The 26513-nt window shown below is 42.4% G+C and overlaps 3 protein-coding genes across 5 annotated transcripts; 1 reads left to right on the top strand and 2 right to left on the bottom strand.

Annotated features, from left to right (window-relative positions):
• Positions 1-318: 318 nt before the first annotated feature.
• On the top strand, positions 319-7004 carry LOC311134956 (apoptosis facilitator Bcl-2-like protein 14). The gene is made up of 7 exons (XM_084168727.1): positions 319-454; positions 2097-2274; positions 2362-2460; positions 4455-4565; positions 5024-5082; positions 5614-5919; positions 6081-7004. The coding sequence occupies exons 2-7, from the start codon at positions 2121-2123 to the stop codon at positions 6102-6104; spliced, it is 753 nt and encodes a 250-aa protein (XP_084024853.1). The 5' UTR covers positions 319-454; positions 2097-2120; the 3' UTR covers positions 6105-7004.
• Positions 7005-7932: 928 nt separating this feature from the next.
• On the bottom strand, positions 7933-13805 carry tph2 (tryptophan hydroxylase 2 (tryptophan 5-monooxygenase); the record flags this gene model as incomplete). Of its 3 annotated transcripts, none has more annotated exons than XM_084168679.1 (11): positions 13680-13805; positions 12799-12942; positions 12520-12724; positions 11933-12033; positions 11055-11122; positions 10612-10808; positions 10153-10288; positions 9682-9808; positions 9446-9541; positions 9175-9308; positions 7933-8107 (listed from the first exon to the last, which is right to left on the bottom strand). In XM_084168679.1, the coding sequence occupies exons 1-11, from the start codon at positions 13788-13790 to the stop codon at positions 7933-7935; spliced, it is 1494 nt and encodes a 497-aa protein (XP_084024805.1). In that variant the 5' UTR covers positions 13791-13805. The 3 variants fall into 3 exon arrangements, with proteins under 3 accessions (XP_084024805.1, XP_084024804.1, XP_084024806.1); XM_084168678.1 differs by having other exon boundaries at positions 12541-12724; XM_084168680.1 differs by having other exon boundaries at positions 12541-12724; positions 13689-13799.
• A 2402-nt stretch (positions 13806-16207) lies between these two features.
• LOC311135208 (TBC1 domain family member 15-like) lies at positions 16208-25722 on the bottom strand. The gene is made up of 17 exons (XM_084169140.1): positions 25633-25722; positions 23883-23981; positions 23732-23806; positions 23192-23342; positions 22541-22748; positions 21083-21185; positions 20685-20894; positions 20230-20358; positions 19832-19935; positions 19477-19571; positions 19084-19200; positions 18749-18849; positions 18515-18614; positions 18138-18235; positions 17835-17951; positions 17615-17701; positions 16208-17492 (listed from the first exon to the last, which is right to left on the bottom strand). The coding sequence occupies exons 1-17, from the start codon at positions 25654-25656 to the stop codon at positions 17286-17288; spliced, it is 2025 nt and encodes a 674-aa protein (XP_084025266.1). The 5' UTR covers positions 25657-25722; the 3' UTR covers positions 16208-17285.
• Between the last annotated feature and the right edge of the window lie 791 nt (positions 25723-26513).

Raw genomic sequence — 26513 nt, 5'->3', positions numbered from 1 at the left:
TTTTTAACAGAAAAGTTGTTTCATTTAGTATATTTTTTATTGTATTTGCTTTGGTCGTTTGGTCGTTTTTGGTAGTTTGTTCCGTTTTTTGGGGAGACTCCTGTTTCCATCCTGCACAGTAGTTGGCGGGATGCACATTAAATTGTGTGAACGCCATTATTACACAAAAGAAGAACCACATCAAAGATCCATTCCAGACTCTGAAGTCAGGTGGACTTTGAGAGTTCGGTGTTAGCCAGACTAGAGGAACGCGCCCATTAACTATAGTTCATCACATCCAGCGGGTGGCAGTACAGAGCCGTTTTCTCCAGAAAAAGTGTAGGAGGAAGTAGATTGTAACGTAGTATATTTTACTATCGAGGGAAAGACTCCTCCCGTTATGAATCTCAAATCTAGTTATGGTTCTTTTTTCAAGGTGAAAGCATCATCAGATATTTGGTTAAATAATTTATAGGTAAGTGTTTACGGTTTAGCCTACCATTTGCATGATTTTGGTTTGCTGTCGATGTTATTTGTGTTGGCTGTCCTGCAGCCACATCGAACTTTGAAAACGAGGAACTTTTGTCACGAGAAAATTATAACTTGTTGGTGAAACCATAAGGAGAGGAAGTACAAACCAACGACGCTAGACAGAGAGGAATATGCTTAAGCAAAAGGCAGTTTATTAAACACAGAGATAGCTGGTACTGCTCAAGCTACATGCATGGACCCAGTCAATTGCCTCTTATGGAGACAGTTGAGAAGGAATAAAAAACAGAGTTTACAGCATTACTTTATACAATGTAACACAAAGGAAGGGGTCCTTCTTCTAGTCCCTTGATTGGTTCCCGAGGCGTAGGAGGCGGGTCTGCTCTGTCCAGAGTAGAAGCCCCTTTGGTGCACGGCAGAGTCCTCTGCCCTTGGCACCCGACCAGTAGAAAGAAGTGCAGTTTGTGTGTGTGCGTAACTCGTGAGGCATGAGGATGAGTGTGCGTATGCATGGAGATGTGTGTGTGAATGTGTGTATGTTCTCAAAGGAAAGACTCGTGGGGAGCAACCAGATTGTGGCCTGTGGCGTGGTTGTTGTCCTTGAGAAGATATTGGCTCTGTCCATTGTTCTTGCATAGGAACAGCATTGATTGAAAACAAGCTCCTAACATTAAAATGGGTCATGCACAAGATTTTAGTCAGACCAAGCTATAACATTTTAATATTTACTACGACAAACTCCATTATTACAGTGAACGTAACCTTATTTACTCAAGTAGGTAACCCACGTTTGCTTTCTGTAACCGAGCAGCAAATTATTTAGTCTACGTGGCACACTGTATGGCTACAATAAGTATATGTTTGCATAAGCAATCACATGTAAAGTCTATGCGCTATTTTACTTTCACTATGAAAGTGAAACTAACTTGATGTGAAACAATACAGAAACCTTTCTTAACTCCCTGAAGTTGGTAGTATGGTGAACCAATATGAGAAAGCGAAGACTTCCTAAGGCCCAAAAAAAATAATTAACATTAAATAAATGTTGTCCACCACCAGTGGCATGTGTTCATGGATGCCAAGGGAAGCCAGTCTTCCCCAAATATTTGACCAATAAAATAATTTATATTTAGTCTCTCTGTTTCCATAATTTTTTGTCGTCACGGCCTTATTGTATATCACGGTGGCGTATGAACGAATGGGTTATAGAGCAAACAACGCAATTATCACAACATAGGTTGTAATATGTATTTTTTACTGGCTTGCACGCACCGCTACTGTCCACCACAGCCTGCAGGGCTGTAAGTGCAAGTAAGTGTTTGGCGTTCTTCAGTCCTGGGGACCCACATGCTGTGCAACATTTTGTTCCAGCCCAGTAATATGTCACACCTGATTCCACTTTATTAGTTGAATCAGATGTTAATAGCCTGCTGTGCTGGAACAAACCCCTGCACTGTCTGTGGGTCCCTCAGAAAGATGATTGAAGAGGGAGACGGCACCAGTTTTATACTAGAGATTATTGTTTTAAAATGGTTAGCGACCAACATAAGTCAACATTACATTACATTTTTTATTTTATTAATTTAATCCTGATCCTTTAGTCTTTGGAAAACATCCCTGTGTTCCAGGCTGTCTTGTTGCGTGGCAGTGAGATGGAGAACCATGCAACAGCAAGGGCCGCGGTCGATACGTGCGGAGTGGACCAATGTAGCGAAGAGTATCGGCTGCTCATGGCCTACTGTGACAAGAGGAAGAGGCAGCGGTCAGGCCCAATGCCTCAACGTCATGGCGTCATTCAAAAACAAGGTACTCCTCCGTCCAGACATAATGCAAAATTTTATGACACCGGTCCCATATACTGCAGATTTCAAAGTCCTTCTCCGTTCAAACAAGGCCCAGGGGGAGTGAAGAGGAAGTTGAAAACAGTGGTGGTGAAAAAGGGAGCAACAAAGACAGGGGATGTATCCACACCTAGTATCTATACAGTTACAGGTATGTTTCTGTGCTCTGGAACATTCTGTGCGGAACAGTGGAGGCTGGTCGGAGGAGCTATAGGAGGACAAGCTCATTGTAATGACTGGAATGGAATTGATGGAACGGAGTCAAACATGTGGTTTCCATATGTTTGATACCATTCCATTGATTCCATTCCAACCATTACAATTAGCCCGTCCTCCAATAGCTCTTCTCACCAGCCTCCTCTGGCGCGGAACCATGTAATATTATGTGTCAAATATAAGGATTGATCACAGAATATTGTGCTACTTTGAACAGACACATTTACAGTGAGGGAAAAAAGTATTTGATCCCCTGCTGATTTTGTACGTTTGCCCACTGACAAAGACATGATCAGTCTATAATTTTAATGGTAGGTTTATTTGAACAGTGAGAGACAGAATAACAACAAAAAAATCCACAAAAACGCATGTCAAAATGTTTATAAATTGATTTGCATTTTATTGAGGGAAATAAGTATTTGACCCCTCTGCAAAACATGACTTAGTACTTGGTGGCAAAACCCTTGTTGGCAATCACAGAGGTCAGACGTTTCTTGTAGTTGGCCACCAGGTTTGCACATATCTCAGGAGGGATTTTGTTCCACTCCTCTTTGCAGATCTTCTCCAAGTCATTAAGGTTTCGAGGCTGACGTTTGGCAACTCGAACCTTCAGCTTCCTCCACAGATTTTCTATGGGATTAAGGTCTGGAGACTGGCTAGGCCACTCCAGGACCTTAATGGGCTTCTTCTTGAGCCACTCCTTTGTTGCCTTGGCCGTGTGTTTTGGGTCATTGTCATGCTGGAATACCCATCCACGACCCATTTTCAATGCCCTGGCTAAGGGAAGGAGGTTCTCACCCAAGATTTGACGGTACATGGCCCCGTCCATCGTCCCTTTGATGCGGTGAAGTTGTCCTGTCCCCTTAGCAGAAGAACACCCCCAAAGCATAATGTTTCCACCTCCATGTTTAACGGTGGGGATGGTGTTCTTGGGGTCATAGGCAGCATTCCTCCTCCTCCAAACACAGCGAGTTGAGTTGATGCCAAAGAGCTCGATTTTGTTCTCATCTGACCACAACACTTTCAATCAGTTATCCTCTGAATCATTCAGATGTTCATTGGCAAACATCAGACAGCCCTGTATATGTGCTTTCTTGAGCAGGGGGACCTTTCGGGCGGTGCAGGATTTCAGTCCTTCACGACGTAGTGTGTTACCAATTGTTTTCTTGGTGACTATGGTCCCAGCTGCCTTGAGATCATTGACAAGATCCTCCCGTGTAGTTCTGGGCTGATTCCTCACCGTTCTCATGATCATTGCAACTCCACGAGGTGAGATCTTGCATGGAGCCCCAGGCCGAGGGAGACTGACAGTTCTTTTGTGTTTCTTCCATTTGCGAATAATCGCACCAACTGTTGTCACCTTCTCACCAAGCTGCTTGGCGATGGTCTTGTAGCCCATTCCAGCCTTGTGTAGGTCTACAATCTTGTCCCTGACATCCTTGGAGAGCTCTTTGGTCTTGGCCATGGTGGAGAGTTTGGAATCTGATTGATTGATTGCTTCTGTGGACAGGTGTCTTTTATACAGGTAACAAGCTGAGATTAGGAGCACTCCCTTTAAGAGTGTGCTCCTAATCTCAGCTCGTTACCTGTATAAAAGATACCTGGGAGCCAGAAATCTTTCTGATTGAGAGGGGGTCAAATACTTATTTCCTTCATTAAAATGCAAATCAATTTATAACATTTTTGACGTGCGTTTTTCTGGATTTTTGTTGTTGTTATTCTATCTCTCACTGTTCAAATAAACCTACCATTAAAATTATAGACTGATCATTTCTTTGTCAGTGGGCAAACGTACAAAATCAGCAGGGGATCAAATACTTTTTTCCCTCACTGTATGTAACCCCTGCAACTGAACACACTGTATTTGTGTGTGTGTGGGTGGTGTGTATGTTTGTGCATGTGTGTGTAAATCACTTGCCGGAGGTGCAGGAGGAGAGGACAATACCTTGAATGGAGTAGCAGACAGGTTGACTCAGATCGCAGACTCTGTGCAGATCACAACAGACGACATAGAGGCAGACGGGACAGAGGATCAAAATGGTGGGTCTCTTTCACACAACAGTAAAGTTGATGATAATAAAATGGATTCCATCTGTTAGTGCTACAATTTTTGCATTGTAATTTCAGAAAATGGCCATAATATATCTGCAGTAATAGTGGAATGATAGTGTATCACAGTATTACTTACCTGCCAGTGTTGTGATTGGCTATGATATTCACCTATTGATTTCTCCTTCCGGAGCGGCATCTGTTGTCAAAATGGGAAAGCTGTGTGTCTGTGTGATCTAGTGGAAATCAGGTCAAGCGGCCAATGGGATTTGTTTTGAATGCAGCCTAGTGCTGTTGCAATTCACCTAGCTTGCACATGGGGAAGAAACTGTGTAGCACCTTTAAGTGCTTTTTCTTACAGTTGTAGCTTTCAAGGTACTTTACATGATATAGTAGGGTAACCCGACGATTTGCATGAAGTTGAACTGATTGGTTTTGTCTCCCTGCAGATGTCATCCGAAGACTAGTGGAGTTGCTGAAGGCGTCTGGAGACAAGCTGAATGAGGAGGTGTGTGTGTGCGTGCATGAACTTACTTGTGTGTGTTTTTTTTTCATGGAGAGAGAGGGGAAGGGTTTCAAATGCAGTTGGACTACCCATTTATCACCACAAGATGACTTTGTTCCATAGTCAAACATCCATTGACTCTAAATAACAGAATACAGTACTCTATATGTTACGAATGCATATATACTGTATAAGGCTCTGTTCTTTCACAATTATGTCATCAAATGTCTCCCTTCCTCTCAACTCCCTCTACCCAAACCCTTGCTGACCTCACCCTCTGCCACCCTCCCTCCCCTCCTTTCACCCTCCCTCCCCCTCCTTTCACCCTCCCTCCCTCTCCTTTCACCCTCCCTCCCCCTCCTTTCACCCTCCCTCCACCTCCTTTCACCCTCCCTCCACCCTCCCTCCCCCTCCTTTCACCCTCCCTCCACCTCCTTTCACCCTCCCTCCACCCTCCCTCCCCCTCCTTTCACCCTCCCTCCCCCTCCTTTCATCCTCCCTCCCCCTCCTTTCATCCACCCTCCACCATATCAGATCAATAGAAACCCCATCTTGCAGAGGCACCTCCAGACTTCCTTCACTTACAGTCTGTTTGAGAAGGTGACCTCCACCCTGCTCCAGATGGTGACAGGGGTAGGGGGTGATGATCCTGTAGCCCGGGTAGGCTACCCTGCCCCTGAGAAGGAGGAGAGAGTCCAGAGGGAGCAGATTGCCCTGGCCTGCGAGGTGACTAGCAGGCTGTCTGCTCTGGACCTCCACCCCATGAGCCGGGCCATGGGCTTTGGGACACGCTACATCCAGGAGCACCACACGGCCTGGGTGAAGAGGCATGGGGGCTGGGTGAGTACTGCAGAACCAGGGCAGGGTCGTCTGTCAGGAGAGGGTAAGGGGAATAGCAGCTTAAAATGGCTGATATTCCTAAATGAGAGTAAAGAGAGAAAAATGAGCGGGAAAAAATGTGTTGTTTTCTACATTCTGTAATTGTCTTGTCTTCCTTCCAGAATAATGTGTTTGACAGTGATTAGACCTGCCAGGCATTTCACCTGCTTCAACCATCCATGGAAATCAATTTACATTTTTATGAAGATTTTGCTGAATATTCAATTAAATGTTTAATTTGCTCCTAAAAGCTGTGGATTCACTTACTGTGCTTACATTAATAAGACTATGTTTCTTAGTGAAACAGACTACATTTTGTTCATGTTAAAGAGATCCTTCTAATACATTCCAAAAGTTATGTACTGTGTTAGATACTGAACATTAGGCCCGATTTTAGACTTGAAATAAACAGATTTAGCATGGGACTTAAGTCCATAAAACATGGACTTAAGTTTTTTTAAATGACTTAAGTCCATGTTAAATCATCTTATCTCAAGTCTGAATATTAGGGCCTATAGTGAATGTATAGCTTTCTTGATGTTTGGGTTTAAATCTCAACCGCTAAAATGACATTGAACCTGTGATTTATGAATAAACTGTGCAGTTGCCTTAATGGTTGTATGTGAAATATTATTCAAATGGTTAATACATTTCTGCAGCCAGTATGTGATGAAAGTAACAACAATAATCATCATTAGATAGTTAGTTTAGGAAATTGTGTAAGATCCTCTGCCGTTTTTTGTGGGATATGTTGGCGCAGTGGTCTAAGGCACTACATCTCAGTGCTTGAGGCATCACTACAGACCCCCTGGTTCAATTCCAGGCTGTATCACAACCGGCCGTGATTGGGAGTCCCATAGGGCGGCGCACAATTGGCCCAGCGTCGTCCGGGTTTGGTCGGTGTAGGCAGTCATTGTAAATAAGAATTTGTTCTTAACTGACTTGCCTTGTTAAATAAAGGTAAAATAAAAATATTCCAGTGGTGTTACTGTGATAAAGAACAAATTAATTGATTCCCATTAAGGAATTAAATATTTATTTTGTCATTCTATAGTCATTTATTTAGAATATAATTGGTCTTCCTCTTTGTAAAGGTGTGAATGAAGACTATACCTTTGCAATGTGCAGTGACTACAGTATAGTAGAACAATACATGAAAGCAAAAGCACACAGATTCACAATCGGAACATCAAATCAGTTACCTCAGAGAGAGAGAATAAACAATTCCAGTCAAAGCATAACATGTACACATTACTGACAACAACATGCATTAAAGGCCAAATATTTGAACAATTATTCTCTTTTCCTAAGGTTTGTACTGTATTTGAATTACATTTAGGTGACATTTCTTTATTTCAAAGCAAATGGCAGCCAAGTTACAATTTACATATTTGCGACACATTTTGACTGCATAACAATGCTAGGCTAATGAATATCCTGTTTTATTCTTCACATGTGATGCACTGTACAGAATAAGTCAAAAATATATCTGAATTCCCCCCAACAATTTCAAATACTATATATTTCAAGCATAACATATCCATATCATAGTATTTAATGTATTATATCTATCCCCCTCAAACTCAACTCTGGACCTGGAAGCCAGTTCCACTGCATTTTTTCATTGTTTCCCTCTAATCAGGGACTGATTTAGACCTGGGACACCAGGTAGGTGCAATTCATTATCAGGTATAACAGAAAACCAGCAGGCTCCGGACCTCGTAGGGTAAGAGTTGAATACCCCTGCTCTATACAATAAGCTCTAAGTGGAAAATAAATCTGATTTCTTTTTCATTTCACTTCAACCATTTAATTTATGTTTTAAGCATAACATTTACTATTTTATTTATTTTTATTTTAAGAGATATCTGTGAGCTGTACAGGTCAAGTCTGTTTCATTTCCACAAAGATGTTATATTCAACAAGATAAGCAACATATATTCAAGATAAGTACATGACCAAGATACGCAACTGCTATATTCCCAGGTATGTGTTCATCTTGCCCAGGGCGTCACACACGGTGGTGAGGTCACTGCGAAGGTCCTGCACCACGTTCTCGATGCTCCTCGTGTCCTTCAGCAGGTCTATGCTCTGGGTGTAGGGGTTGTAGTACACTGAGAATGGCCTCTTGATCGTCTTAGCAAACTCCCTGTTGGTAGAAGGAATATACCTGACTGCAAAGAAGAGTTACTCCAGTGGACTCCTGTCTTGGCAGCATGTAACCTACTAAACCAGTGGACTCCTGTCTTGGCAGCATGTAGCCTACTAAACCAGTGGACTCCTGTCTTGGCAGCATGTAGCCTACTAAACCAGTTGACTCCTGTCTTGTCAGCATGTAGCCTACTAAACCAATGGACTCCTGTCTTGGCAGCATGTAGCCTACTAAACCAGTGGACTCCTGTCTTGGCAGCATGTAGCCTACTAAACCAGTTGACTCCTGTCTTGGCAGCATGTAGCCTACTAAACCAGTGGACTCCTGTCTTGGCAGCATGTAGCCTACTAAACCAGTTGACTCCTGTCTTGTCAGCATGTAGCCTACTAAACCAGTGGACTCCTGTCTTGGCAGCATGTAGCCTACTAAACCAGTGGACTCCTGTCTTGGCAGCATGTAGCCTACTAAACCAGTGGACTCCTGTCTTGGCAGCATGTAGCCTACTAAACCAGTTGACTCCTATCTTGGCAGCATGTAGCCTACTAAACCAGTGGACTCCTGTCTTGGCAGCATGTAGCCTACTAAACCAGTGGACTCCTGTCTTGGCAGCATGTAGCCTACTAAACCAGTTGACTCCTGTCTTGTCAGCATGTAGCCTACTAAACCAGTTGACTCCTGTCTTGGCAGCATGTAGCCTACTAAACCAGTGGACTCCTGTCTTGGCAGCATGTAACCTACTAAACCAGTGGACTCCTGTCTTGGCAGCATGTAGCCTACTAAACCAGTGGACTCCTGTCTTGGCAGCATTTAGCCTACTAAACCAGAGCATGCAGTTTTTAGGAGCAATTTTAATAACTTTATTCCTGATTCCTTATACTCATATGTGGCCCATGTGGGAATCAAACACACAACCTTCATGTCCTAAGGGTGGTCTGGCCTAGCGGTCTAAGTCGCTGCCTCCAGAACACATATACCGCTGCAGAATGGGTTTCAAACAAATAATTATGAGAGGAGTGGTACTGCCCCTGTTATCCAGTAAGCCATTGGGTTGCCCTTAGTGTTACCTCATCTTCTCTTTGGCCTCTTCAAAGCTGTCAGAGACGAAGTAGACCTCCTGGAAAGTTGTAATGAGGCACTCCTGGTAGCAGGTGGTCCCAGGGTCAAACATCTTCACTGAGGCTTTGTCAGACAGGGCATGCTGCGAGGAAATAATCAGCCTGTCACTGAGGTGTCTGTGTCTCTCTCTCTGTGTGTGTGTGTGTGTGTGTGTGTGTGTGTGTGTGTGTGTATGTGTATGTGTATGTGTGTATGTGTATGTGTGCACGCGCGCTTTACCTTCAGCTCTCCAATAGATGACAGCAAGCCTGCACCATAGGCCCTCAGCTGGCCGTCTTGTTTGCACAGGCCAAACTCAATGGTGAAGAAATAACACTGTCAACAGCATAGAACAAAACAGTCAGTCAACCTTTATGAAAAAAATATCAGTAACAATATCAAAATCACACCTTAAAACAAATATTTAAAAAATAAATCACCCTGCATTAGGTGCATAATCAGGGTGTTGTACTCACTGTGGCTAGTTTCTGTACGTCCTCGTCAGATGCCCCTAGAGATGCCAGGCCTATCTCCTGGGAGAACTGGGCGAACTTGGGGTCGGCCAGGAGCGGAACATGACCCAGCAGCTCATGACACGTGTCCCTGTATCCAGATATCAGATATTATTCTGATACCATTATATATGGCCTAGTGAAATGCAAACGTTATCTATCGAAACAAATGATATGCTACAGACTAAACATTTTCGTTATCCATTCTCTCTCTCTCTCGTTATCTTTATCCATCTCTCTCTCTCGTTATCTTTATCCATCTCTCTCGTTATCCATTCTCGCTCTATCGCTCTCTCTCAGTCTCCTCTCGCTCTCAAATAATCACACAATTGTTTATTTTACTTTGTTTTTGTGCACTTCAGTTTGAACAAGTAGTGCGATGCCAAGTCCTGTGAAACTCTAGACATGTTATAGCTCTGGTGATGATACACTCACGGTTCAGGTGTGTAGAGGGGGTCGGTGCTGTGGCGGACATATTGAGTGCAGTTAAACACCCGGTAAGCCAGACCGGCCAGGAAGTCCCGAGGAGACAGGTATCCTGCCACAGGCCTCACTGTGAACCCAGACCTCTCTGAAACAGTCACACAAACACAACAGGGTCAATATATGATAATTATGGCTAATGTCTTTAGGGAACTTTGAAGGAAGGAAATGTCTTCTTTCAGTTCTTTGGACCGAAGTTTCAATGACAGATGTGTTTTTAGGGTCAGCTTGAGGTTACACAGGTGAGACTGACAGTGTCAGTGAGGATGAACGTGTTACCAAGCTATCTGAGGCTGATTCAGTCTTGCTCTTATGAGTGAATGTGTTATGCTTCTATGGTACACTGATAATGGTGACAACAATGTCCTGTTACGGTCATCAGGGTTGCTACAGTTATTCATCAGCCTATACCTTTCAAGAACAGGGACACGTCCTCGAGTTGGGGGATGTTGTCCTCCCGATACCCACAATGCTTCGTGAGCAGGGGGAGGTTCTTCAGGTACTCTCTGCAGGCGTGTGAGGGGTAGAGCTTGGTGAGCTCCCTGTACACCACGCCCCAGGTCCTCACCTCCTCTGGGGTGTACTCAGTGTGGGGGATAGGCTGGCCACTGGGGGATGGGGATGGACGCAGATAAGGATATAACCACACTTATATTACACTATTTTATTACATCATATGCACACTGAGCTGTTATTTGTTACTTATCTGTATTTACATTGTAATACCAACTAAATAGTGTACTAACATAGTAATAACATTGCAATTACAGTATAACAGTATTAGTGTAAGAAAATAACAGGTTTCCAGAGTGTTACCACAGTAAAGCAACAGGAAGAGAAGAGACTACTCATACTATTTGTAATTCATGGCCATTTCCACGAAGTACTTCCTCCTCTGGCGGTATACGTTATCTTTGAAGCCCTGGGGTTAGAGCAGGGGACCGGAGGTTAGATAAGGAACAGGATCACACAGAGTTCTCTGTCATGTCAACCAGCCAACAGTGGTGATATACTGTAGTTCCTGGGATTTCCTTGAGAGTATTGCAGCCCAAATATAAAAGTTATTTATATATAACCATATAATTATAATCATTAGTTGTACACTGAGTATACCAAACATTAGGAACACCTTCCTTATATTGAGTTGCACCGTCCCCCTCAGAACAGCCTCAATTTGTCGGGGCATGGACTCTACAAGGTGTCAAAAGCGTTCCACAGGGATCTTGGCCCATGTTAACGCCACTGCTTCCCACAGTTGTGTCAAGTTGGCTGGATGTCCTTTGGGTGGTGGACCATTCTTGATACACATGGGAATCTGTTGAGCGTGAAAAACTCAGCAGTGTTGCAGTTCTTGACACACACCTACTATCATACCCCGTTCAAAGGCACTTAAATCTTTTGTCTTGCCCATTCACCCTCTGAATGGCACACACACAATCCATGTCTTGATTTCTCAAGGCTTCAAAATCCTTCTTTAACCTGTCTCCTCCCCTTCAACTACACTGATTGAAGTGGATTTAACACGTGACATCAATATGGGATCAAGGCTTTTACCTGGATTTGCCTGGTCAGTCTACGTCATGGAAAGAGCAGGTGTTCTTAATGTTTTGTATAGTCAGTATATATTCAAACACTATGTATCCAAGCTTTATTTAATATGTTTGGTCAGTCAGTTGAGAGACAATTCTCATTTTGCAATGATGACCTGGCCAAGCAGCAAACACTAACTTACTGGGTGATCTGCATCAAGCTCTGATCCGTACATCAGCACTCTGTGAGAACACTGGTCGAGCTCTGCGATCTTCTGAGGGAACCAAGGAACTCCCTCCCCATCTAAGGATGCAAACACATCATATATACACAGGATGAAGCATTGCAAACACATCATATATACACAGGATAAAGCATTACAAACACACAACTGAAGCACTACCCACACTGAGAATGTCACATATAGCAAGTAGTCATTGATGAACTCTTATTCAATAAAATGTCAAAATAGTTTCACTAGCACTAAATTCTACAAAGAAAAAATGTCAAAATGTTCAACAAAAGCACATTTTGTCTGGTTAAAAGTCACTCAGTACTCACAGACGTCCATTCAGATACATTTATACTCCTAAAGATGAGACAACAAACAGAACATAAGATGATATGGATAAGATGAGTACATTCACCATGAACAAAAGCCAAATGTCTTCATGTTCTTACTGTAAGTCACTCAGTATTCCACATATGCCCATACATATGTGAATGTTGAACTGAGAACAAAATAAGCTGTGGCTTATGTCCTGAAAAACTATCAAACTGAAAGCCTACAACAAAACTCCTGGGCCATACCTGCTTCTGTAGACCACTGGTTTTGGGGTGTGTTGAAGGAGATGATGTTGACGTGGTCTTTGAGGTGCTCCAGCAGCTCGTTAAACTCCTTCTTGCTGCAGCTGCAGTCAGCGTAGATCTCCACCTCTGTAGCGATGCGCTTGGACATCCGCGACTCAATGTGAGCCAGGTTCACATGCTTCTCCTGGAAGAGCAGAGAATAGACAATGAGGAGAGGAGAGAATGCCGTTGGGGTGGAGCAGGACAGTAGATACTCACCTGAAAAAGGCGTAGGGCTTTGACCAGGCAGCCCACCTCGTTCTTCAGAGAGAAAACAACAGCCGTCTTCCCTGACTCCCTGCTCTCCCTGATCTCTTTGTCGGTCGGGTTCTCATCTATCGGACAGAAGGAGGGCCGGCGCGACTGTCGGGCGGGGAACAGAAAGCGACACAGACATGTCAATACAGATTACCAGATGTAACCCAATGTGACTGATCAGGTTTGAACCTGAGTTAGGCATTAGCTACTGAACCACCTCCGCTACACCAACACATGTCCAACTGTTAACACAATTATTAATACACAATAAACGAGTCAACACAGCACATACAAATATGATACTGATAAGTGACTGATACACAAAGAAAGAATGTTGATTACCAAACTATTTTCCCTCTTTCCCAAATGTAGGCCACAAAAAAACTAACCTTAGTATTTCAATCAATAGTCTCACCCAATGCCTCAAACCATCAGTTCTACTAATTCGCCTCTTTATCTTTGACATAACCAGAGAGATGAGCTAGCTAGCCATAAGAACATGTAATGAGTAAGAGGATTTCCTCCCCCTGGTTTTGAGTGATGGACACTAAGATATGGTAGCCTAGAAAACGGAATAAGTGTGCTTCACTCAGAAAAGAAAGTACATAGCAATTTACAGTCCAGTCGAAAGAAATACAACGGTGTGCACTAAATGGAACATCCAGTTTATGCAGTTATCAGGAGAGCCTCAAAGCTCAACCAATCAATCAATCAATCAACCCATTCTTCAACCCATCCATGTACGCAGACAGTTTGAATGAATTAATCAACCAATCAGTCAACCAACCAACCTATCCATTGCAGAGGACACTAGATCTCATTCCATGCAGCCCTTCACTCACCATCTGTCCCCCGGTATGGTGCTGTTTATGCTGGTCGAACATGGCCGAGTCCAGAGAGAGTCCCCGCCGGGACCAGTACTTACTGGAGAACATCATCATGGCAGGCTGCATTCTTGGCACCGGCTCTGGGCCACCCCTCTTCTCCGGGCCGCCGCCCCGCTTCCTCATCTGGGACGACGCCATCACCATGGGCTGCCTGCATGGAGAGAATGTTCTGGTCAAGTTCAAGTCGAAGAAGGTTGATGACGGTCTCTTTGTAGATCCAAACGTCACAGTATGTTTTTCATATTTGATTTCTACTAAACTTTATAATGGAGAGTCACGCATTACCTTCCAATACACTGGAGAGGATGTTCTGGATCCAGAGCTCCTGTTTGGTGTCTAATATAACTACTATTACTTACTCTCTACAATATCTACTACTACTGCCTCCTCCACTGAGCTACACTAGGCTCGTCTTCTGCCAGCCAGCACCACTGAAGCGCCTTTATATAGTGTGATGGAGGTAGAGGGGGTAAGGCATCCCCTCCCTCTGCTGTAGACCAGGCAGGGGTGTGTGTGTGTGTGAAGAGCCATCTCTTCCCTTGATTTGGAAAGGCAGGAAACTCCATGGGAATACATTAGGAATACATTTTATAGTGAACCCATTAATCTGACCAATCAGATCAGCTCTGAAAAATGTCTGATGTGATTAGGCAAAATAAAAATTAGTGAGGAAAAAAATATTAGAATTGGGCTGCCAGTATAAATGCAGCCTGTGGGGTTCATTGTGTTAATCCACCTTTCTGAATGCAAATCCACCAGTCAAACATGGTAACAGAATTGAGGGACTCTCAAAATACACTCATTCACACCAGAGAGAGGAGCCAAACCATACATAGGAATCCTCTATTTAAGTGACATATCAGATTAGATATCATAATTGTATTGGCCAGAGGAGGCTGGTGGGAGGCGCTATAGGAGGACAGGCTCATTGTTATGGCAGGGATAGAATACATGGAACAGAGTCAAACATGTGGCTTCCATATGTTTGATACTGTTTTATGTTTTCCATTGCAGCCATTACAATGAGGCCGTCCTCCTATAGCTCCTCCTACCAGCCTCCTCTGGTATTGGCCTACTGTACTTTAAACCTGATCTACAAAACCATGATTGGCATTTGATCAAAGGAAAAAGGGAATAGAGTACTTCAGATACTGTTTAACATCCGTTGTCTCCATCCAAGAAGGTGTGGTCTTCCATCATACCACTGGAAAGGACAATCATGGAAACAATCATGGACAGTGAATGTAATGGATACAATTCTCATCTGCATATACAATTTACATGGTATCTATTCATACATGGTGACAACTGGATTAACTAATATTATATATCATCACACCGAAACTGATGAGACTGGGTGTGTTTGGCTACCCAACAAATTGTGCTGTGCATTCTGAATACTCCGACTCTTTCTGCCCGTTCAGTTACTATCAACCCCACTGTTTACAGGTAGGTGAGCAAGCACCTGTCAGTCAACACAAAGCAGCCTGAGCCTCTCCTTTAATGAAAACCCAGGGAGAAGACAGATAAATAAATCATAGCTGTGGGCAATACGCTATCGGCTGACTGAGGCAATTTCCTGTGGGACAGGAAATGAAAGAGCGTTGGGAGATGGGAGCCGAGGCGCTGCTGCTTTGTTCTAATTGTGACCGCCTGTTATGAGCAAATCGTTGTGATAGGCAGGCTACCTCCACCTCCCTATCAGTCTGAGACCCTCATTCTAACTCTATGTCTGAGACATCTCTAAATGTCTTCCATCAAAGACCCAGGCATCGCTGTGAACTGTCACCAAGGCTGAAGAACGTCACGTCCTGACATCCATCACAGACTTGAAAGGGGCGAAATGCCACTTGGAAGCTGTGCATGGCCTGCATTTTAAGTGGAATTATGGGGGATTCAGGGTGAAGACGTGGGTATAGATTGATACTTCGAGCAGCAGTGAAATGACTGAAAAATGTCTCTGACTCACAGTGTGACATTTCTGCACAACTTCCTGAATGACTGGATGAAGTCATTTGAATAAAAAGGGGCTTATACCATGTAAATATTGGAGACAACGGCTAATGCAGGTTGCTGTTATTATGGAAAAGTGCAAAAAATTATCCAACAGGTTTTCTTGCAACACACCAAGAACACAACAGCTATATCCCCATGTGAATTAGGACAATGCCTGGAAGTGACAGGAAACAGTTCTTGTAAATAGGGTATAGAAAACTGATCTGTTATCAGTGCAAACACTACCGTACATTCATCTAACTGAACTATTCATTTTCAAGTAACTCCAAAAGGGAAGATAGAGATTTATTCTTAATCCAAGTTCATGTGCATTATCAAACGATGAAATGACAAATGTGTAGCCAAATCACTAAAAATAGTCTATCTCAACTTGTTTAAATTTAGACCATAACGAAAACAGTAGAAATACATAGTCTTCTTAGTCATTTGGCTAGGATCAGTCACATATTCAACAGGATAAGTTCAAATAAATCTTAAAGGATTGGTTTTATTGCCTTAAGTAATAGGCCACAACTCAATGAGTTCTGAAGAACTCACTACTGTTTTCTTCCTGGGCCAGATACACAGTCCACAATTCAATATGTTGGAAAACAAGCAACATATACTATTAAGAAATTATGGTATAAACAGTCAACACAATTGTAATATCATTGATATTTTGGAGCCCAAAATCAGGTTTAGTTTCTGCCAAATATGGTCAAAGGATGTCTTACAGGAAAATGTTACATACGAGTGATGTGGGTGGACCGGACCCAACCTTGCTCAAATAGTATTATTGTGTGTGTATTCTTAAAGTGTCTCAGCGGTGGGACCAGATCCTAGACCAGCACTTCTACTCAGAAAGGGTTTATCAATACACTACCAGATACATATGAAATGAGTTAAAATTAAATCTTTCCTCACTAGGAAAAGATACAATCTTATGGACCTAAATAAATGCATTAGTACTGGAGTTTGAGTACACAATCAAAGGCTATACTTTTATTTTAATTCACTGGGAAAGCTGAGTAACAAGGACATATTGGTTGAGTTGTTATTTTGTTCTTCATATTTTTATAACAGAGCGTCAAGACAACACATATTGTACAGCCCTTTTGTCATTTACTACCAAATTAATATTCGGACAAATCTTAACTCTGTAGGCCTTTCCTTAACTTTTCAAATTTGAATCAATCAACATTGAATTCCCAGGACTAGATTTGAATACTTGTGTGCATGACTCAGGAAAAGGTTATAGCTGAAATAAAAAACAGCACATTATTACTTTACAATGCAAACTCACCTTGCCTGTCTTTACAAAAACTCCTTAGCAAGGAGAAGGAATGACTTACCATTTCAATGAAAGACAATATGGTACAAGAAATTACAAAAATAATACAATTTGAATCATTTAAAATCATTTTTACATTATTTTCTCTTCAGATTTCTTCTTATAGGTACTTGATAAGCTGGCTTCAGTTACCAACTTATCCAATAACTGAATCCAAAATACTCTTTCTGGTATGTGGACATTGCAAAGTCTGTTTGTGTGAATGACATTGTTCACTATGATATGAAGGCAACTTTGCAGCCGTTGTGAGTAGGGGGTTCTCTGTAATGTCTGTTGTGACCATTCGAGAAGACCTCCTGTCTCTGTGTGGGTATGGGGGACTGAGGGGAATCAAGAGGAGTCCCAAACTCCCTCCCTTCTAATCTGGGAAATTCGCTTTCTGTGTTGAATCCCAGGATCTCACTTATTGAATGAGGCAAATCCTGAAAGTAAAGAAAATATAGATTATATACAACCAATATGTAATTATGAATCTGCATAGTTTTTATCTTATTGGCTTTTAATTGAAAGTATAAATAAATAGCAATCCTTGAACATACTGTACCTTACAACTTCTGATCTGCATACAAATAGCCTCTGATTTGTGAAGGATTTCTTCAATGTCCAATTTCATTGATAGTTCATTGATGTGCTGTGATAACATACAAAACAATGACATTTAAAACTAAATAACTTGGAAAACACTCCAAACAACCCACCTTGAAAATGTGTCAGATTTCTTATTGTCAACTGTCAAACCAGTCAATCTGCAAAACAGCTGTTACCTTGAGGATCTCATTGAAGCCGTAGTTTTCCTCCATGATTTTCCGTTTCTCTGAGTCTAGAATGGCACAGCACACCACCAGATGGAAGTTTTGGCAGGGCAAGCCAGTCCACATGACCTGAACAGAACCAGGAAGTCTTTATTAACAAGATCCATCAGAATGCATAAAGATAAACCATGAAGTCAAAAAGAAAAGTAATAATGAAACAAATCTCATAAGAGACTGACAGATTGACTTCCCCCTAAATGACAAGGGAGACACTTACGCTGATCGGTCAGAGGTCGATGGATGAACAGCACTCACCTCCCACAGACGAAGGACATCTGGATAACTGAGCTCCCTCTTGAAGCGGATCAGTAACCACCGGAAACAGAAATACAGGTAACCTGAATCCTGTGACTCTGGAGGAACCAAATAAAACACAGAGGAGAAATCAGACGGAACCAAGGATGGTAGTCAGTCACTACTTTCTTAAAAAATATATATGTTGTTGTTTTTAACTCAATTAAAACTATAAAAGACTGCTGTATTGGTTGATAATCTGCATATTTGTTTAGTTTTCTTTTCAGGATTTGCCTCAATCTTTATGGCTTCATGTAAAATATAAAGATATAAAAGACGTATATAATACTTTTGTAAGTTGGTCATATAAAGGTGAATGTTTGAGGTGTGTTACGTACCGAGGTAGTTCCAGAAGGCCAGGTCAAGCAGCCTCAACAGAGTGCTGAGCTGGATCAGCTGAGTCTTCATGCCTTGCATCTGCTCCTCAAAGTTCTGGTGCTGCGCGCACACACACACACACACGTTATTGTTGAGTGATGAAACGGTCACACTCAGGCATATCAAAGTTCACATTGACGAAACTAAACCAAACTAATAGCAGCAGACAAAACAAAGCTAATCTGATTACTTACCATTTGATCCATGAAGGAGACAAAACACCAGAAGGCGTCCACCTCGTTCTCCATCACATAGAGGATCGGGGAGAGGAGGTCACTCATTCCCTGAACATACCCTGGAGACAAGTACAAGGAAACATTCCCACAACGTTAATTAAGGTGAACGTAACAAATCGCACTGATATGCAGTTGTTATCAGCTCATGATTGCTGTTACCACGGGTGAATTACAATAATTTCTTAATTATCAATAAGGGTCATCGATTGCATCTATGCCAATCAGATTACCTTTTCATTCACATATAAATTATGATCTCTGCTGCACGTCTTGGCAATAATGCTATAACTTACCCAGATCGAAATCATACATGCAGTAAGTCATCAAGATGTCATGAAGTAACACCAAGCCTGGGTTGTCTATGCCTTCATAGAACCTGTTGGTTCTGTCTGTTCTGTTCACATCCTTCTCTGAGAAGACAACACATTCACAGACAATAAATAAACAACCGTACTACGCCTAGTTCAGGAAAGGTACACCATGCTAATTTAAAATTTTTAAAAAATTTATGCTAATGCAGTCATTACAGATGCATCCCTGAACAAAATGTATCTGCATTTAAAATCACAACACACTTAACAGTAAAAACAATGCAATAAGTGATGAAACAGACAAAATGCCAATAAATGAATCATCAACAACAACTTTCCTAAGCCAGCAGGGTAGATGGAGTATCAATATTTTACCTATCAGGCTCCTGTAGTCTCTCAACCTGGAGTTCCTCCTTTCCTGCTCCTCACTCACCGACTTCCACTGGAGCTTCATCCTGAAGTACTCATCCCTTTTTCACCAGGGAGAAGAAGAAAAAGAGGGAAGAGAATATCTTCAGAATTACATTTTAATTTGCTGATATTTCACACTCGCATATGGCTCTGCTGGTTAACAAAGGATAATGTCAACAAAGACCTTATGACCTTCATTGTAAGAACAGCCACTTTGATGGTAATGAAACGGCTCATAATCTGCACTTGGCTATTCCTGTCTTATAATAAAAACATGTCTGTTTCATATATAGTGTCGGTCTTGGTAAAGCACACATACGTTTTCCTCCTCTGTTGGCCTTTCCTCTCGTCGTAGGTGCTGTCCCAGGAGTAATACCCCAGCAGAAACTTCCAGGCCTCTTTCCTCACCGCATGGCACAAGCCCTGCAGGATCAACACAACATTGACAGGAATGACTTTACAGACATACCCAGAATGGTCATTGACAGTTAGTTACCACACACCAATGTATACGGAAGGCCAGCTTTGCGGACACACATTAAGCCCTGGACTAAACAGCATGTTCAATAGAGATTCTCAATTTAAAGTGCCTTTTAGTCCCATACTAGGCTTAATCTGTGTCTGGGAAACTGTCCCAGAGAGTTTGGCCGGAGATATACTAGAGAAGGTGCTTCATCATTCAGGTCATTTTACAAATCCCCTAAAAACTCAACGTACGCCTTTGAATATGATTTTCTTGAGGTGAGGGACATTTTTCACCCTTCCTTCCTGGTCCTGATGCTTAGCCCAGTCCTCTGCAGACAGTGCCTCCCTCCTTGTTACCTCTGGCCTGGCTCCCAGGTCCATCTGAGACAGACAGAACAGAACGCCAACCAATAAGACCATGCAATCTTCTGCACTGTAACCACGTTAAAAGACAAACCCAAGCTGAAGACAACAGACACCTATTGTGCCAGCAGCCGTTATCATTACACCCTGCATCTAGCTGCTGGCTTGCCTCGGAAGCTAAAGCCGTAGTCAGACCAGGGAGGCCTCTTCTCACTAATCACTTCAGATGTAGTGTACGCACATACAGCAACGTGCAGGTACAAGACAAGTCATGAAATAAAGATACTGTAGGCTTAGATAGCCCAAACTGTTGAATGCTCCCATAGTTTTACTTTACTACTCACCCTGGTGATAACCTCGAAGCCAGGCTCCTCTTGCTGGTTGAACTCCAGGCCAGGGATGACCTCTCCCAGTCCCAGGATGTCCAGGTCAGCTACCTCCTCCGGGGGCCGCTGCTGCTGCTCCAGCTCGGGGCCGCGGAACGCATCGAAGATGTAGTTGGTGACCTTGGAGAAGCCGCCCAGGGTCGTCACGTAGGGATCCTTCTTCAGCTTCTGTTGGGGAAACAGGGTCAAAAGAATTATGCAATAACTCACCGAAACAGAGATGTACTACCTGAAATTATCTAATAACAACAAAAACAACATTCGGTGCAAAACGTTTTGCTACAGTAATTTATTTTCCATACAGGTAAGTGCCATTCGTATAACAGGTATATGCACGACACATAGCAGCCCCTTACAGTAACAAGGCCGTAGTTGTTGTCGTCCAGAAGGTTCTCGAAGGACTGAGAGAGAGCTCTGTTGGGAGTGCTGACCAGCAGGCAGGTTTCATCATCTGGGGCCCTAAAAACATATGAGGAAATAGATAATTTATTCATTCTCATCAGCCTATAACTAGAGATCCATCCCTATCAAGTGAGCTCCGTTTCAGATAAAGGCGTTGTATATGAGGGGAGGGACAGAACAACACAATATATACCCTATACCTAAAAAATTTGAGTGATTGATGAGTGATTTCTTTGTCATGCAAAGCCCATGGGAGCCTCAATATTATTCAAATTCACGCCAATGAATAAAGGGTTAATCACCCCAAAATAAGACATACAATGTGAGACAAGGCATGGTACAGGGCGTGATGTCATTCATCGCCTGTTTCTGTTCTAACCAGACGCCTGGCTGAAAATGGCCGGCTGGCACTTAATCCAAACAATTTCATTATGAACAGCCATGATAAGAACTTTAATAACAGCTATCTGCTCTAACTGCGATAGAGGAGCACAGTGCCTCTATATAGGGGGAATTATCTGTTGTGATATTTGCCTCAAACAGAAAACCAGACTCTTTCATGAGGAGAAACTGCCCGCTAACCCCAACATCAGTCAGTAAGTCAGACAGAAGATGGGACCGGGAGAGGGAAACTAAGTGTTTGCCATACACCTTATGCAAATCACTAGCATTAGCATATAGATAAAAAAACACCATGAGAAGTCCAGCAGTGTTTCAGCATATAAAATAAAAAAACATTATTGTCTGAGCCAAATAGAGGAAGAAGACCGGTAGCTTAAGGAATTCTACCTACCAATTAACCCCTGGTCTAATGGTGGGCATTGCTACAAGAGGTAATTTTGGCATTTATCCCCCACAAATAAGATTGTAATGCTACTGTGTAACTACTGTTTTCTTAGACTGATTGTAAACATACACACTCATACAGTGTCTTTATTTTGAGTAATTGTCCACACTGTCACTCATGTGCACCATTCACTGTCCTTTGGAAGAACATACCGTAGTAATAAAGAACAAAATCAACCTGTGATTCAAATGGGCTCAGAAGCTCCCTCTGCTGGTGATTTACCACACAGTGTCCACTACAGTCACATTCCCTGGCCTACATAACATTGTCAGAGGTCATTTAGCATTCATGATTCCACTTAGAAACAAAACTGTACTCCTGCAATAACCATGGTATCAGATGGAATCAGAATATATCAACGTCTGATCCTTGTTCCTCTCTAGGTCTCTTCTTGCTAGCGACTTTTTCCTGACCACGTCTGCTCCTGCTGGCTCTCTGTTGTCTACTATAGAACACTGTGACAACGGCTGATGAATCAATTTGACTGATTGATCAATCGTCAAACCACTATTTCCATTTCAGAACCAGTTGGACCATACAGACCAGACCAGGCTGAAAGACTCACTCTGTGATAACGGTGTATCTCCTCAGGCAGTGCAGGAAGTCTTCACTACCCCCCTGGTGGAAGTGGAGGGACGGTAGTGAGGTGGGGGGCTCCTTCAGTCTGAACACCAGGCGGGACCAGCCCTCCTCCTTCACTGTGATAGACCTCAGGTCCCACACACTGAAGGTGAAGGACCACTTGCTTTTCTCATGCGTGTGTTTCAATACACCTGGAAGAAAGCAAAGGAATTAATCCACAGTTTCATTCTGACCTCATCTGTTGAGTCAACATGCAATTCAAACTACGTTCAGTCCTTAATAAACCATAGTGGAGATTGAGAAAGGAAAGCCCAAACCTTGGCAAGAGATTCTCATTCTTTCATATATATCAGGAGGAGAAGGGCTATACAAGAAATGCATTTCCATGATATCCTTATAGTGTGTAAGAGGACAAATATAAACACCCCCAAAATTATTATAACTATTTAATAACATATCAATCCCACTTCACACAACTTAGTCAACTTCTGCTGTAATTGAACTTGTGTGTCGAGTGAACACGTCTGAACCCAGCCTCAGCAACAAAGCTCATGTTACATGTAGGAGGCATTCCATTGGTATTTAAGTGAAATCTCAGCCCGCCTACAACAAATGCACCCAATTGTCCACCCACCCTCTCCGTTGGAGCAGGGTTTCCTCTTGGGAAAGGAGACTGCGTTGATCATGTCCCACTCGGTCTCGTAGCTCTGCTCCACCACAGCCTGCTGAGGAGGTGACCTCTCCTCCCCGGGACACTGGGCCCACTCCATCACTGAGCTGGAATCCTGGGGGAATGGAATGGATTCACCTCGTAAATAACATGATTCAAGTCTTTACCTTTCATTATCATTCAAATTCTAGAATCTTAAAACAGATGTGTGAAAGGTGTTGTTAACTGTTGGAATTCTGGAATTTGCTGAATCGTAAAGAACGTTCATGGAATGGTTCTTCAAAGGCGGCTGTTTGTGAAGCCTAACCCTATCAGCCATTGTTGACAATTTTGACAAATACACACAAATCTTCTTTAAAGGTCTTTAAGATAATACCCTTAATACTTGTGATCTGAAATGCATTACCGGTTTTCCATCCAATTTACATGGTGGTCAACGTACACTGCTGCTGAACAACTGAGTAGCATTTTAGTGAGTAAAACATTAAAAAAGAAATGTCAAACCTTGCCAGCACAGAGCATGTTGGATGGATCAACAGTGTCCTCCAAGGGTTTGTATTCCACGATGATTTCACCATCCTGGTAATCATTAAAAACACAATAAGCATTCATGCAACCAGCAATTAAATGTATAAACACAATCAACAACTGATACCTTATCAATAATCCGTAGGAACCCAGAAACAAGCAGATCTTGCTCTTCACTGTCTTCAGTGTTTGAGTGAATGAAAACACCTTCATTTTCAAATAACACCTGAAGAAAAAGACAATACAGCAGGAATATGAATAGGTGACATTATTCCAACACAACTTAGCTAGTTAAGTGTTTTTATATAGCCTTAAAAGCCTACCATTGACATTCTGTTAGTAAAAATATTCACTATTACTAAAAATATTAGCCACCAATAGTTGGCAGTGGTGTAAAGTACTTCTTAAGTAGTTTTTGGGGGTATCTGTACTTTACTTTACTGTTGAAATTTGACAACTTTTACTTCACTACATCCTAAAGAAAATAATGTACTTTTTACTCCATACATTTTCCCTGACACCCAAAAGTACTCGTTGCTTAGAAGGACAGGAAAATGGTTCAATTCACGCATTTATCAAGAGAACATCCCTGGTCATCCCTACTGCCTCTGATCTGGCGGACTCACTAAACACACATGCTTTGTTTAAGCAATAAGGCCTGAGGAGGTGTGGTATATGGCCAATATACCATGGCTAAGGGCTGTTCTTAGCACGACGCAACGCGGAGTGCCTGGATACAGCCCTTAGCCATGGTATATTGGCCATATACCACACACACCCGAGGTGCCTTATTGCTATAATAAACTGGTTACCAAAGTAATTAGAGCAGTAAAAATACATGTTTTGTCATACTGGTGGTATACGGTCAGATATACCACGGCTTTCAGCCAATCAGCATTCAGGGCTCGAACCACACAGTTTATATTTGTAAATAATGTTGAGTGTTGAGTGTGACCCTGGCTACCTGTAAATTAAATTAAAAAAAAATGCTGGTGCCTGGTTTGCTTAATATAAGGAATTTGAAATGATTTACACTTTTACTTTTGATGCTTAAGTATATTTAAAACCAAATACTTTTAGACTTTTACTCAAGTAGTAGTTTACTGAGTGACTCAGTATTACTTGAGTCATTTTCTATTAAGGTATCTTTACTTTTACTCAAGTATGACAATTAGGTACTTTTTCCACCACTCTAGCAGTATAGCAACGTTACATCCAAGTGCACTGGCCAACAACAACGAGACTGTTGTGACACGAGACGGATGTTCACTGAAACATCATTATTGACATTTGCGTTGATTGGTTTGTTAGGCTCTCACGTGACAGTGAGGTAGCTGTCTATTAAAGAACAGTGAGGTATTAGATGTACTTCTGAGGGCAATGTCAAAAACCAGTCATTTTAGTGGGAGGGTAGCTAGATGGCTAGCTAGGGAATCCATAACTGAAGCAACTAGCCAACCAGGTTAGCTAACGTTAGCTAGCAAGCTAACTAGTTAGTTAGTGCCATTGACCAGCAATGAGTTAGGTCAATGTTAGTAAGATATTAACTGAGCAGTCACTCGGCCGATTTATGGTTGTTTTTTACAACTTGCAACTAGAAACTGATAGTACAACACAGACGGGGTCATAAAATTAAACTACCGAGATATATTAATATGCTTTCGTGGCACTGTGGGTGGTAAACTAGCTAACGCCAACTAGCTAGCTAGTTAGCAAGAAAAACATCTGATGGAAACCACCAACACAGTGGTGCAGATCAAGCGTCTGTATCAACGGACTCTACTTCATCCACAGTTATATTCACATTTAGTGATAGATAAATATAAATACGAAAAAGCTGACGCAAAGATATTCCATAAGTTGTGCATTTTCAGTACCTTGGGAGGAGTATCAGCCGACATATCGCCTGTTATCACTTACGACGACGTAGCACAGCTCACGTGCCTGACAGCTTCCACAACAACAGTGACAAGTCATCTTCCGCATTTCCGTGGTAGCGCAGGCGCAGTAGGCTCGGGTGTTACCACGCAGACGGAATTCCCAAATAAGGGACCATCTAAAAAGTGCCCGTTTTGTTCTTCATTTTCTTGATTAGAAGGAGAGGCAGGTGTATTGCCTATAGCAGGGTTCTTCAATTCCGGTCCTGGAGGGCCGAAACACTTCTGTTTTTCATTTCTACCTGGTAGTTAATTGCACTCACCTGGTGTCCCAGGTCTGAATTAGCCCCTGATTAGAAGGAGAGGATGAAAAACAGAGGTGTTTCGGCCCTCCAGGACCGGAATTGAAGAACCCTGGCCTATAGCCTGTACCCCAGAGAGAGCCTTGGGAATATAAAGCTCTGGTTTACCGTAAACGAAGGCGCTATAGGAGGTCGGGCTCATTGTAATGGCTGGATTGTGATAAAAATGGAAAGGTATCAAACACATCAAACATATGGAGACCACATGTTTGACACTGTTCCATTTATTCCATTCCAGCCATTACAATGAGCCCGTCCTCATATAGCTCCTCCTACCAGCCACCACTGCCCTAAAGTTGGTCACAGTCACAACCAATGGCCATAAAATGGTAAAGACCTGTAGTGTAAATTAGACACAGAATTCTGCCAGACTTGTTGAAGTATTGGATATGTCATGGAACAGGACCATGTTGCTAACATATACTGAACAAAAATATAAAAGCAACATGTGTTGGTACCATCTTTCATGAGCTGAAACATAAAGGATCCCAGAAATGTTCCATACGCACAAAAACCTTA

Source organism: Coregonus lavaretus, assembly GCF_964263955.1.
Source record: "Coregonus lavaretus genome assembly, chromosome: 9".
In the NCBI taxonomy this organism is placed as follows: Eukaryota; Metazoa; Chordata; class Actinopteri; order Salmoniformes; family Salmonidae; genus Coregonus; species Coregonus lavaretus.
This window is presented reverse-complemented; position numbering and strand designations above follow the sequence as displayed.

What these genes read in the sequence shown, in the direction of transcription:
- LOC311134956 (XM_084168727.1), top strand. Translation starts at nt 2,121, where the DNA reads ATGGAGAACCATGCAACAGCAAGGGCCGCGGTCGATACGTGCGGAGTG. An exon ending in TGGCGTCATTCAAAAACAAG is followed by an intron (nt 2,275 to 2,361) that starts GTACTCCTCCGT and finishes CGTTCAAACAAG; the next exon opens with GCCCAGGGGGAGTGAAGAGG. An exon ending in TGAAGAGGCATGGGGGCTGG is followed by an intron (nt 5,920 to 6,080) that starts GTGAGTACTGCA and finishes TCTTCCTTCCAG; the next exon opens with AATAATGTGTTTGACAGTGA.
- LOC311135208 (XM_084169140.1), bottom strand. Translation starts at nt 25,656, where the DNA reads ATGTCGGCTGATACTCCTCCCAAG. An exon ending in CATGTATGATTTCGATCTGG is followed by an intron (nt 18,850 to 19,083) that starts GTAAGTTATAGC and finishes ACTTGTCTCCAG; the next exon opens with GGTATGTTCAGGGAATGAGT. An exon ending in TCTCCTTCATGGATCAAATG is followed by an intron (nt 18,615 to 18,748) that starts GTAAGTAATCAG and finishes GTGTGCGCGCAG; the next exon opens with CACCAGAACTTTGAGGAGCA.